General features: G+C 39.4%; 1 protein-coding gene across 26 annotated transcripts in view; it reads left to right on the top strand.

Annotated features, from left to right (window-relative positions):
- The window catches only part of OXR1 (oxidation resistance 1), a 484,621-nt gene that overhangs the window by 333,199 nt on the left and 136,869 nt on the right, over positions 1 to 14,553 (top strand). For 4 of the 26 annotated variants that reach the window (XM_035277536.3, XM_035277530.3, XM_078353376.1 and 1 more), the window contains exon 1: positions 13,738 to 13,920. The exons of the other annotated variants lie outside the window; for them this stretch is intronic. In XM_035277536.3, coding sequence (XP_035133427.1) covers positions 13,902 to 13,920 — 19 coding nt within the window. In that variant the 5' untranslated portion in view covers positions 13,738 to 13,901. Of the gene's footprint in view, positions 1 to 13,737; positions 13,921 to 14,553 lie in introns of those variants that run through there. 26 annotated transcript variants of the gene reach the window in all.

Raw genomic sequence — 14,553 nt, 5'->3', positions numbered from 1 at the left:
TTTCTGCAGTGCTAATCTGGCTTCTGTCTTACATCTATTTGTATGGGACAGATATTCTACTTTCTTCTCCAGCAAGACACAGCCTGGACTTGACTGTTGGCCTGCTTTAATTGAGTCAACTACATTCGGTAGGGGAAGAGCCAGGACAGAAATAGCTAGGATTTAACGGTGAGATTGAAGGCATTCCTAAAAACCTCAAATCTGGGCTAGATGTGGTGGCTCATGCCTATAATCCCAGCACTTTGGGAGGCCTTGCTAGGTGGGTGGATCACCTGAGGTCAGGAGTTCCAGATCAACCTGACCAATATGGTGAAACCCTGTGTCTACTAAAATAAATATGAAAAACATTAGCTGGGCATGGTGGCACATGCCTGTAATCCCAGCTACTCAGGAGGCTAAGGCAGGAGAATCACATGAACCAGGGAGGTGGAGGTAACAGTGAGCCAAAATGGCACCACTGCACTCCAGCCTGGGCAGCAGAGGGAGAACCTGTCTTTAAAAAGAAAATATTTTAAAAAAACAAACTTAAACCTGATATCTCCCACTTCCTACTTAGGTTGAAACAACATAAACACTACATTTCAAGGAATGGCAATTAGTTATGTGCACAAGGGCATCTTTGCATCCCTGGTTGAGAGTATCTGATATGAAGTAACTAGTCATACCAACAGGAAGACAGACTATTTTTATTAGGTGTGGTTATAATTCATTCTTGTCCCATTTATGGCATGACATCAGTATCTCTAGATGATAACACTGAGGAACTTTCTAAGAAAGATGATGTCTTGAGGCTTCTCCCTAGATATTTTGAAAGAATTTGGAGGGGAACAAAATAGTAGTTACTATTTGGTTTCAGATGAGGGTATGACTTTTCTAAGTCTCTTTTTATTTTTAATAAAATGTGGATGATAATAAAATATGGATGATATCTTGCCTCAGGTATGGGATGCAAAGTGTTTACCAGATGGATTACGTTTCCTATTACATGCAAAATTTAGTGACTTAAAACACAAATTTATTATCTTAAGTCCCAACAGTCTGAAGTCCAGAATGCATCTCACTAGGACAAAAGTTGAGGCATCAGTAGGTCTGTGCTCCTTTCTAGAGGCCCTAGGAGAGAATCCATCTTCTTGCTTTTTCTAGCTTCTAGAAGCACCCTACTTTCCTTGGCTCTTGGCCACCTACCATCATCAAAGCCAGCAATGTCCCAGCAAGTCTTTTTTATACCATATCACTATGATACTCTTTTTTTTTTTTTTTTTGAAACAGAGTCCCACTCTGTTTCCCAAGCTGGAGTGCAGTGGTGTGATCTCGGCTCATGAAAACCTCCACCAGGTTTAAGTAATTTTCCTGCCTCAGCCTCCCTGGTATCTAAGATTACAGGCATGTGCTATCACACCTGGGTAATTTTTTTGTATTTCTACTAGTAACAGGGTTTCACCATTTGAAGTTGGTATTGAACTCCTGACCTTAAACCTCCCTCTTCCACTTGGATCCTTGTGATTACATTGATTGGGTCCACCTGGATAATCCAGTATAATTTCCCATCTCATAGTCAGCTGCAACCTTAATTCCATCTGCATCTGCATCCTTAATTTCTCTGTGCCAAGTAAGGTGACATTCACAGATTCCAGGGATAAAGACAAGGATATTTTTTAGGGGTCATCATTCTTCTCACCATATTGAAGTACTTGCTACTAAATAAAAATACAAGGGATGGTAGTTTTTGCTGTTCTTAACCCAAAGGAAAAAGGAGCCCTTCTCTGAATGTTTTTTGTTATTTAAGTAAGAAAATGCCAACTGACCAATGTCCCAGAAAGCAAATGGGCGTAGAGCCCTAGCATGCTGCATTTCAACACCTTTCACAAACAGTAGTTTTGGCACTTTGCCTAGCAAGCTGGAAAATAAAGAGCAGGGTTGTTATGTCTGACCTAAATACACACGGTCTGTAACTTTCCTCTTCTCTCTTCATACCTCTTCTCTTCTTGAAGATATTTTACTGCTAGGGTATCAACTGATTTACATGTAGCTGACGCCTCAAAAGTGGAACTTGAATGCAAGGCATTCTGTTGAATTTAAAGCACCACAATCCAGCTGTGAGCTAGGCAACTTTCCCCTGATATTCTGTGTGCCTCTGAAAACATCTCCAGAATTCAAATAACCATTTTTGACGTAAATTATCCCTGCCTCCCTGCTGGTTGCAAGGGCAGCACCACTCTTTCTGCTGTGTGTAAGTCAACATTTGGAGTCACTTTCCCTCTTATACTCCCTAACACTCTCACAAGTCCTCTCGAGTAGTCTTCCTCATTGTGCTATCCAAGTTCAAGCATGACTTACCCTTATCTGGACTACAGGCAAAGCCTCCAAACAGTCTTCTCCCTTCCTTCCTTCACTGATTTGTGTCATCCCTCCCTGGAGGCCTCAGATCCCTCCTTCTCATCTCTCCTTCCTTAAATCAATTCTTCTGCTTTAAATCAGCCCTTCTGCTGAGTATTAAATAAGTCTTTGTCAGCATGCTGAAGAGTGCAGGAAACTATTTTTAAGCACCCACCATATGCCAGACTTTGTGCTTAGACATTTTGCATACATCATCTCATTTAATCCTAACTTAATGCCCTGGCAGGTAGATGTTATTTCCTCTTATTTTTTTTTAATAGTGAGGTAACTAGGACACAGAGAACATTATGTAATTCAGCCAAAGCTACACAGTATGTAGCAGGGAGAGAATTCACACTCGGCTGTGTCTCATTTCAAAGCCTCTAGTTTTACCACTACATTAGAGCCCTGCCATTGACTTTGTTTTGAAGGTATCTATTTTATTAGGCTGGGCACTGTGGCTCATTCCTATAATCTCAGTACATTGGGAGGCCAAGGCAGAAGTATAGTTTAAGGCTAGGAATTTGAGGCCAACCTGACCAATGCAGTGAGACCCTCTCTCTTAAAAAAAAAACATTTTTTTAATTGGTCAGGTGTAGTGGTATGTGCCTGTAATCCCAGCTATTCAGGAGGCTGACACGGAAGGATCACGTGAGCCCAGGCTCAAGGCTGCAGTGAGCTATGACTGCATCAGTACACTCCAACCTGGGTAACAGAGCAAGATCCTGTCCCCGTCTCTGCAAGAGAAAAAAAAATCCATTTTATCAAGGCTTACCTGTGCCCATGTACTTTAGTAGCAAATCTTTCAGTGGCCTAATGACAAACATATTGTGGTTGGGTTATCTTGGTGTAGGTTTTTATGGGCAGCTAAAGACTGCTATGTCTACTTGTTTTTATCAGAGATCTAGTACTGTCAGACATCTCCCTTTGAAGTGGTTTGTGGATTAATCCAGCTACATTTCTCATATTTTTTTGAAAAGGATGGGTGCCGAGGGAAGGAAGTAATTTTTCTGTATATGGGTGGCTTTGGGCCACAGTAGCTAGGGGCTCTTCTGGAGGTAAATAATCTTGATAAATCTTTTTGTCCTTCCTTTGTCATTAGAGATCAGCTCTCAGTACCCAGTGACAGGCCAAAACATGCTTTTATTCTTTGACCAGAACACCCACAAAGGAAACAGGAACCAGTTTAGCAACTTTGCAAGTGGGTGCAGAAGTATTCCTATAAATAAAGCTTCTCATTGTGCGTCTCTGGTCATGTTAGGTTTGGAATGCTGATGGGTTTATATCATCCTACTCTCAACTCTTTCTTAGTGACAACATTATGAATTTAGCTCTAGCTGATGCCTACTGCATTGCATTTTTTTAGTATCTGGATTCTGCTACCACTTAAAGGTGACTGAAATCATAAAGTCCACTTTATAGAATGAACTTTGTTCCCCACTTACCACTTCACTGTATGCTTTTCTGATTGCTTTCTGTTTTTACTTTCTTAAAGAGAGAAAAACATAACTCAATCTTCATAGATCTTGGTAACAGGAAGAATGTGTGGGCAGTGGGGCATGGTGGCTCATGCCTGTAATCCCAGCACTTTGAGAGGCTGAGGCAGGAGGATTGCTTGAGCCCAGGAGTTTAAGACCAGCTTGGACAACAAACAGCCCATCTCAAAAAAGTAATAATAATAATAATAGGAAGAGTATTTTCTAGGCCTTGAGAAGTTTTCTTGCTCATAAAGAAGCATCAAAGCAAATGCTATATACAGAGGTCAGTTTGGGAAACTATTTTTTTATTCACCTAGTAGCTTTGCCCTCATGGATTCTAGGTAGATCATAAAATAGTTGTAAGAAATGCTCTTCAGTAATACAAAGAAATATTCTTTCAAACCTTATTACTTTTTTAAAGGAAGGAACATGTAAACGAAATCAAGTATTCTACATTGGTCTTAGGTTTTTGTGTAATTGTGAAAACAACATCGCAGAAGAATTAGACTTTAATCTGAAAATTAAAAGTGCCCTCTGGAGTCATTATCAGATTAGTTGTCAAAATTAGAATGCAGATGTTAGACTATAGAAAAGTATTATATTAATGTGAAATATAATTTCAATAGAGTTGAAATTTATAATTTCACAATAATTTCAACAAAGTTGAAAGCTACACTGTGATTATGTAAAAGACTATCCATATTTATAGGAAATATACATTTTCTATTTAGAGGTAAAGTATTTAGAGGTAAAGGGCTATGATGCAAATAATTTATGCTCAAATGGTTCTACAAATATGTATATGTTCGTGTACATCACACACACACATACACATTATGAGACACACATTTATGAGAGAAAGACAACACAAATGTAAAGCAAATGGGATAAAGCATTAACAATAGTTGAATAGAGGTAAAGAGTGTATGTTTTTCCTAAACGGTATCAATTCACACCTGTGAGGAGATGATGCTCAAATATAAATTTCCAGCCCAGAAGATTATCACAAACTCTTTATCATAAATCCAACTGTTTACTAGACATATATAGTAAAATATTTCATAGGCATTTTAAAATCTACCTTTTGAAAAACATTTTTTTAAAATAATTAACCCCCTTTAAACCAGTTGCCTTCACTGTTCTCTGGCATCAAGCTAGATTCTTTCCCCTCCCTCTCAAGCTCCCACCAGCAATTCAACCCCGCAAATTCTCTTCAGTTGATCCACTTCTGTCAATCACTTTATATATCGCATTATAAACTGTGCGATATATAAAGCTGAATGCCATTATTCAGCTTTATATATCGCACAGTTTATAATCATCACCTTCTAAGTAATCTCCTGCATTCAGGATGTGTCTCCTCCAATCCATCTCCTCATTTGCAGCTAGTTTCTGATGTTCAATTCTGATCTTGTTCATGCTCTGCTTAAAAACCTAAGTATCTCTCTATTACCCTCAGATCAAAATCCAAATCTTCAATATAATTACAATGCATATGAGGGCACTAGTTCTTGCTTATTTTTCTAACCTCATCTTTCTCCTCTCGCCCTACTATAATTTATCTTATCCTTTCATTCCATGTTACAATCTCACTCGACTCCTTTCAGCTGAAGTTCCTCTGGCTGCCAGGCCTTTGCCCCTGCTAGTGTCTCTGCCTTGAGCACTTCCCTTTTCCCCTGCTCCCAACTATGTTTTAAATACATAATCCTATTTGCCTGACTTACTTTTTCCTCCTTTAAATCCCAACTTAGATGACATTACTCTAAGAAACATTCATGACATCCCAAGTCTGATCCAACTAATAATTAGAAGCAAATTTAAAATAAAGCAACAATATTCTGCCTTTTTAAAAACTAGCATAAAGCATCTACACAGTCATTCGGTCAATAAGGTTTTCCTTAAGTATTTATTGAATATCTTTTCTATGGCCAGCAAATTCTGATTGCATCACTGAACAGATATTTATGTATTGGTCTCCTCCAGTGTTCCAGATACTGTTTTAGATGCAGAGAACATTGTTAGAACTTAGATTCTAGTAGAGGTGACTAATCACAAACAATTAGATGGGTAATATCAGGTAGTGATAAGTGGTTGGAAGAAGAAACATGTAAAGGGTGCTGACCTAGATACAGTAGTCAGAGAACCCCCTCTCCAAAGAAGAGGTATGTAATCTGGGACCTAAATAGAACAGCAGAGCAAGTTCTGGCCAATGTCTGGGGAAGAGCATTCTAAGAAAACAGGGCCAGGCACAGTGGCTAACCCTATAATCCCAGCACTTTGGGAGGTTGAGGCAAGTGGATCATGAGGTCAGGAGATCAAGACCATCCAGGCTAACACAGTGAAACCCTGTCTCTACTAAAAATACAAAAAAATTAGCCAGGTGTGGTGTTTTCCTGTAGTCCTAGCTACTTAGGAGGCTGAGGTACGAGAATTGCTTGAGCCTGGGAGGCAGAGATTGCAGTGAGCTGAGATCGCACCACTGCACTCCAGCCTGGGCAACAGAGCGAGACTCCGTCTCAAAAAAACAAAACAAAACAAAAAATAAAAGTGAAAGAGAAACTGCAAGTGCAAAGGCTTTAGGACAATAGCATGCTTGGTGCTTTTAAGGACCATCAAAGAGGCCTGCCTTTATTCAACCTGGTGAACAAGAGGGTGTTGGTAGAAAGGAGTCCTGAAGGCTAGAACCTGGAGTGTTGAGCAGTGAATCTGCTCTGTCAGGTTCAGTTTACTCTGTATGGATTTCATTTGTCCTAATAACTTTGTAAGTGAATGGAAACCAGGCCGCATTTTGTATTGGGGGTCAAGGATGATCAAAGGAGAGCATCTCTAGTTCAAAGTTATTTCCCTAAGGGTTAAAGATTGAGATTTGGATAGACCCTGGAGAACCAGAAGGGTGACGCCTGAAAGGTAGAAGTAACTAGATCAAAGTGTTTGTCCCACACACACTGGCAGTGCTGGTCTTGGCATCTAATCTCTCCTCTCTGCCCTTTCCCTCCCCCATTCATCCCTGACTGTTCCAAAATTAACTTAGCCAACATCTTCATTCTCTGCCAGCATTAGGTGGGGATGGAGAGTCCTGTTGCCTGTAAGTAACAGCAGTGACCTTTGTAAGGAAGTATAATACATTGCTTACAACAATAAAATGATAAATTCAGTTTTTACATTTGTTTTCAGCACAGTGGCCTAAATAGAACAAATGTTACATAATTTTAATTTCTATACCTTTATATAGTAAAAACATGTAAAAACAAAAAATAATAGGTCATTCTGATTTTCATGAGAACTGCCTTCTTTCCAGGATTGATCTGTATAACTGAGAGAGCTTGAATTATTTTCCAAAAGGTAGCTGTTTCATTTTCTTTGCTTGTTAGTCTCTACTCATTTCATAATTTTCTCCTTCAGTTTTTTTGTATGCCACCTTTGCTTTTTCCCTTTTCTCATGATCATATCTTAAACATTGTCTACCTTTTGTAGAAAAAATATTATTCTGATAGGAATACTCTTTCAAATTTTTGTAAAAGAAATGTAAATACATATATAAAATACAAGGGAAACTGGAGAAGAAAATAATATGGAAATGAAACAGTAGTTGTAAGGCATATAGTTTAAGTCCAGTGGAACGGTGCAGGGTAAACTTATACATTATTAAGCAGTCTCCAAAGCACGACTGATGTAAATACTTAAACAATAACTTTATATAATTCTTTTAGGGTATAATAACCTTCATATATAACTTGCTACATATGTAACTATCATTCATTTTCTTCAGATGGCTTTTTACAGAAGCTTGAAATCAAGCTCAAAACTCATTTCCATTATGATCTGACATTTTTTTCTTTAATTCATTTCCTTTCTGCATCTCTTCTCTGATGAAAATTTTGTATTTTCTAAGTGAGATAATTAAGAAAATCTTTGTTTTCAGGAGTTCATCCTAATGCATTTCTATATGATGAGGACTCTTGTATTAACATTGTTTATTTTGACAGAGCAGGCAATATGTGAAATACCTACACCCACTTTTATGACTCTTACTTCATGAAAATTTTAAAGGTAGCATTTATTATTTATTATATTCCAAATACTATTCTAAGTATCTTATATGTAGTAAATACTTTAATTCTCACACAGCCCTACGAATACTAAGATTCTAGTTTTACAGGTGGCAAAACTGAGAGGCAGATGGGTTAAGTAATTTACCCTACACCTCAAGGTTAGAAAGTGAAGGAACTGAGATTTGAACCCTGGTCAACTATCTTCAGAATCTTAACTGCTCATCACTCTGCAACATGTGCTTTCAGAAAAGCATTTGCCAGTGCAGCACAGGGAAAGCAGGAGGCAAACTGACTACTTATGCAGATTGCTGAGAAATGTAAGAGAAGAGAAGAACAGAATGGAAAACATGCTTCTTACCTAATATGAGATATTTTTCCCTAGGGAAAACAGAACTTTGACTATTTTTATTTAGTCAGAAGAAAATATGTTCACACAGGAGGAAAGAGGAGGAAAGGAAAAGGGCTGTTTGTATCTGATGACTAAATCACCATTAACCCGAGTGCTTAGGGTAGGCTGGCCTCAAACATATAGTTGCTCAATAAACTTTAATTTTCATTACATACTACGTGATCTGGTTTAGTGAAGGTTCTTTTATGTAATCTAAACATGGGAATTTTTTGGGGGGGACAGAGTTTCACTCTTGTTGCCCAGGCTAGAGTGCAATGTCATGATCTTGGCTCACTGCAACCTCCACCTCCTGGGTTCAAGCAATTCTCCTGCCTCAGCCTCCTGAGTAGCTGGGATTACAGGCATATGCCACCATGCCCAGCTAATTTTTTTATTTTTAGTAGACGGGGTTTGTCCACGTTGGTCAGGCTGTTCTTGAACTCCCAACCTCAGGCGATCTGCCTAATTCAGCCTCCCAAAGTGTTGGGATTACAGACATGAGCCACAGCACCTGGCCAACTTAGGGAAATTTTGTGATGTATGTAATTTCCACAAAACCTAACATACTTGATATGTCCTGTGTTTTTTTGTTTGTTTGTTTGTTTTTGTTTTTTAACAGAGTTTCACTCTTATTTCCCAGGATGGAGTGCAATAGCACAATCTCAGCTTACTGCAATCTCTGCCGCCTAGGTTCAAGTGATTCTCCTACCTCAGCCTCCCAAGTAGCTGGGATTATAGGCACGTTCCACCATGCCTGGCTAATTTTTGTATTTTTAGTAGAGATGGGGTTTCACCAAGTTGGACAGGTTGGTCTCGAACTCCTGACTTCAGGTGATCCACCCTCCTTGACCTCCCGAAGTACTGGGATTACAGACATGATCCACGTGCCTGGCTTGATATTTCCTATATATATCAGCCAACCGTAATTGTTAGTATAAGTAGTTGAAAACTCTACTATAGTAGTTTAAAAATTGTTCTTAAACACCTGCTTTCTTCCCCTGAAAATGAGTTAAATACTTATTAAGTAACCTTTCACACAGAAAAACTAGATGTTTTCTCTGGACTTCTTTCCCTTGCAGCCATCCCCTGGAGAGCCTTGTTTTAGAACTGACACCATTTATATGGCTTGGCATCTCAACTGCATTTGTTTCCCCATCTGGCACTTCTCAGGGGGAAAGTGTTTATTTTGGTGTTCTGTAGAGTGCATTTTTTTTTTTTTTTTTTTTTTTGAGATGGAGTTTCGCTCTTGTTACCCAGGTTGGAGTGCAATGGCGCGATCCCGGCTCACTGCAACCTCCGCCTCCTGGATTCAGGCAGTTCTCCTGCCTCATCCTCCTGAGTAGCTGGGATTACGGGCATGCACCACTATGCCCAGCTAATTTTTTTGTATTTTTAATAGAGACGGGGTTTCACCATGTTGACCAGGATGGTCTCGATCTCTTGACCTCGTGATCCACCCGCCTCGGCCTCCCAAAGTGCTGGAATTACAGGCGTGAGCCACCGTGCCAGGCCCCAGAGTGCATTTTGAGGAATGTCTACACACTACAAGCGAAATTCACATATTAGGCTAAGACTATGCCCTCAGCATTACAATGTGATACTATCAAAATAATTTTACAATCCTACCTGCCAAAAATTCACATCTGTAATTAGGGAAACTGCATGATTTCAAAATTACCCAAGTCTTGGAAAGACTTGTTTTTGCCATATGTTTTTCTTTTGTAAAATGTCTATTATTTTTACCATCTTAAAAAAGGTCCAGTTTGATCAAGATCTAATTATATTCTCAAGCACATCTTTCAATCTCATAAAAATAGATCAATAAACCCAGATATTTGAAGTCACATTATCACAAATTGGTCAATCTACATGGTATGACAACAGATACAAGGAAAATAAAGAAGTCAACTAGGAAATGAAGTACCAACTTAGAGTAAAATAAATAAACTAGAAAAAGAATCTAGAATAAAAACTAGAGATATAGAAGCTATAGCATTCCTGACTGCCATAAATCAGAGCTTCTTGGCAGCCCACATCCCAAAAGTGGTAGACAGCCAATATTTGTCGGAAATGATGTTGACTGTATACCTACTGAACAGCTCTAAGCACGATTATAAGGTTGATTTGGTTTTACAAAACCTTGAAAGAAGTAAACTTAACTGACCAGTGACTCAAGTTTAGCTCCTATCAGATTCCTAATGAGAGCAAAGAATAAAGAACAAATGATGAAATATTGCAAAATATGTATCTTATATAGATATGACATATAGATAGATATACATATTTATTTATTACTGTCATATGACCATAGGTGTGTTTGATATGGTGGTGTATATGCATATGGTTTTATAACTCTGTTATTCATATTCAGACACAAATGCAAATGTAGATAGTATTACTATATCATCTATGTGAGATGTCAATATTGTAAAAGCCCTCCTTTGTATATTCTGCGATGCTAAAAACCACGTGTTTATGTTTAGTTTAGGATGCTGCTTCTGTGTGTATGAGTTTTATTGCTACATGAAGTCTTGCTTAAGGAGCCAATTTGGCTGGGCATGGTGGCTCAAGCCTGTCATCCTAGCACTTTGGGAGGACAAGGGGCTGGTGGATCACTTGAGCTCAAGAGTTTGAGACTAGCCTGGGCAACATGGGGAAAAATAGGCCAGGCGCGGTGGCTCACAACTGTAATCCCAGCACTTTGGGAGGCTGAGACGGGTGGATCAACTGAGGTCAGGAGTTTGAAACCAGCCTGACTGACATGGTGAAATACCATCTCCACGAAAAGTGCAAAAATCAGCAAGGTGTGGTGGCACATGCTTGTAGTCCCAGCTACTCGGAAGGCTGAGGCAGGAGCATCACTTGAATCCTGGAGGTAGAAGTTGCAGTGAGCTGAGATCACGCCGCTGCACTCCAGCAGCCTGGGCAATAGCGCAAGACTCTATCTCAAAAAAAAAAAAATCACCAGGATGATGGCAACATTTATAGCTCCAGAGACTCTGGAGGCTGTGGTGGGAGGATAGCTTGAGCCCAGCAGAAGTCGTAGTAAGCCTAAATCATGCCACTACACTCCAGCCTGGGCAATAGAGCCAGAACCTGTCTGAAAAGAAAAGAAAGCCAATTCATTCTTGCTTTCTACCTGCTGCTGTTGTTTCCCAGAAGTTTGCAGCTATGCTGAATTATTTGAACATGAACATCAAGGCATCTTGAAAACATTTTTTCTCTTTGTGCTCTTTGTACCATAAAAAGCTACAAGGAAACACTGTGTCACTAATTTTCTATCCATAGCTTGTTTGGCAAATCTTGGAGAATAAGCAATATCTCCCAGAGTGGCTGCATGCATAACATAAGAATATTAGTCGAAGCACTTTGTAAATGATAAAACATCACACATAGTAAGTCATTGTTATTATTAGCATTACTTTAATGTAGTAGAATGGAATCTAGGACTGGAATAAGCCAGTCGTGTCACTAAGGAAGGGAATGGAAATCAATATCCAGTTAAACACCTTCTTGTAGCAGAGTACCAGGAACTTAACCAAAAGTTTTACATAGGTTATCTTATGTATTGAATAGCATTCATAAGGAATTCTGGAACTCTTCAAGGAACCAAATAGAGTTTGTAGTGAATACATATGTAGCTCCATAGAGAAGATTAGACATCATGAATTCTCATTTGAGAATGAATCATCTTGCCAATTTATATAATTTTCCTGTAAAAGCTTGTTGGCTTGGTCACGTACTTTACTAGTCAATGACTAGTTATGATGGAGCTGTTAGAATTTGGCCAAGACTATAATCTGTATATCACATGCAAAACATTAGTATTATTACTATTCTTAGAACATCAGCGTTGTGAACTGGTGGCAACATGAACTCCATTTTCGTCATGATCATTGTCATTTCATTGCCTTGTACTAACTCTGCACGTGGTTTTTGACATTTGTGTGTCTTTTAAACTTACCCCTGAAGCCCACCTGTTTGGGCATCCAGTGGTTCTCAGACTCACAAAGATCTTTACTCACTGAGTTGACATTTTCTATTCTCAATGGTTGTGATCTCTGCCCTCAAATAAAATATGATGTTACAGTATGTCTATATCTCAGTGAGTTGCTATTGAAGGGTCTCATAAAAATGTGATGACGGCTGGTGCAGTGGCTCACGCCTGTAATCCCAGCACTTTGGGAGGCCCAGGCAGGGGGATCACGAGGTTGGGAGATCTAGATCATCCTGGCTAACACTGTGAAACCCTGTCTCCACTAAAAATACAAAAATTAGCCAGGCATGGTAGCATATACCTGTAGTTCCAGCTACTCAGGAGGCTGAGGCAGGAGAATTGCTTGAACCTGAGAGGTGGAGGTTGCAGTGAGCAAAGATCACAGTGAGCAAAGATCGTACCACTGTACCCCAGCCTGGGCGACAGAGCAAGATTCCATCACAGAAAAAAAACAACAGTTATAACAGGGAAGAATGAAAGGTAGACTTCCACCACAGTCTTCTCTAGGATTCTGCAGTTTAAGAACATGAACAGTAAGTCAGAAACAGCCAAGTGTGCTGCTTTTTGCTTCAATTGGGATAACAGAGAATGTGGTTTAAAAGGGGGCTAAAGGCTTACGCCTATAATCCCAGCATTTTGGGAGGCCAAGGCAGGCAGATCACCTGAGGTCAAGAGTTCAAGATGAGCCTGGACAACATGACAAAACCGATCTCTACTAAAAATACAAAAATTAGCCGAGTATAATGGTGTGCACCTGTAGTCCCAGCTGCTTGGGAGGTTGAGGCAGGAGAATGGCTTGAACCTGGGAGGCAGAGATTGCAGTGAGCCGAGATCGTGCCACTGTACTCCAGCCTGGGTGACACAGCAAAACTCCATCTCAAAAAAAAAAAAGTGGGGGTTGTGCTCAGTACGAAGAAGGAAGTTATTACTACATTTATCAATTCATTTAATTACTAAGCATTTAGCGCTGTTGTGTGGACTTTCTTCTTGCTTTACTAGGAAAAAAAGACAAAAATAAATAACTATAATGCAAAGCACTGTGCACTATATCCATTATGATTCAATTGGAAGTTCTGAGTGCCAAAAATCAAAATTATATTCTGACAATAGCTAGTAGAATTTACATATCTATAAAGGTACAAAACACCAGCCTGGTTCACACTCAGCTTATGAAATCTACCTGTTGGTGCTATTAGGACTATGATATAGAGATTTGTTAAAGGTGACCATGCCGTTTATTTACTTTATGATAAGAAACTGTACAGAGGTTAGATATTGAGTCCTGTGACCTCACTCCATGATAGACTTTACAGGGTCAACTCAGTAACATACAGAGCATGTCCTCATCACTGTTTCTAAAATGTTCAGTGAGCCAACAGCAAGTCCACAGTCACAGGGCAGGTACAGTGGATTTCCTGTGTGCAGAAACAGAAACCTCTGAATCTTGCACACTGCCACCAGGGGTCAGGGACTGGGCTGGAGGAGAAGGCACTCTGGCAGAAAGGAAGTGTTGTATTACCCTGAGAAGCACAGGAACCAAAATTCCCGTCTCCTCTTCTTGAAAGCAGCTCACTGCTAGCTGAGCAAGGTTCAAAGGAAGGACCTCAGAAATGTTCTGCCAGCGCAAAGGTATGTGTAAGGGCTCTCTTAGTGGCTTTAAATAAGTTATTTTGGAAAGTCAGATACAGCAGACATTAAAGGGCTCATTTTATGTTGCGTTTTCAAAGTCCAGATGAGCTGTATGGATCTATGACAATGCAGCTGGAGGTTCTATTGTTACTGCCTCCAAAATATGAATATTTGGTTGGAGAGGTTAGGAGGGATTAAACTCTGTCAAAACACTGAATCTAAATAGAGTATCTCTTTAAAAAGACTTTATGTCTCTGTAGATTATTTCTCTAGGATTTACTGTAGGTACTGCTGCTAATTATGATTCCATAAGTACTCCCAGAAATAGATTCAGACATAGTGATTTTGAGTCTATTTGTGTCCAATGGCCATTTGTAACAAGTCCTTTGTGATTTATCTTTTATTCATTCATAGGACAACATTTGTTACTAAGATTTCCATGTTGCCTGACCTTATTCTTCAAAAATTGTGCCTAACTCAGGTAATGGCAGAGATCAAGTCACATGCTCTCACTTTTATCACCACTGTATTCTGGGTTTCAAAGACCTGTAATTCATTTCATTAAGACGCTCCAAACCATCCTCTTAAACATTTGCTTAAATGTCTTTGTTCTTCATTAGCCTTGTCTTACGT

Source organism: Callithrix jacchus, chromosome 16 (genome assembly GCF_049354715.1).
Source record: "Callithrix jacchus isolate 240 chromosome 16, calJac240_pri, whole genome shotgun sequence".
Taxonomy (NCBI): domain Eukaryota; kingdom Metazoa; phylum Chordata; class Mammalia; order Primates; family Cebidae; genus Callithrix; species Callithrix jacchus.
This window is presented reverse-complemented; position numbering and strand designations above follow the sequence as displayed.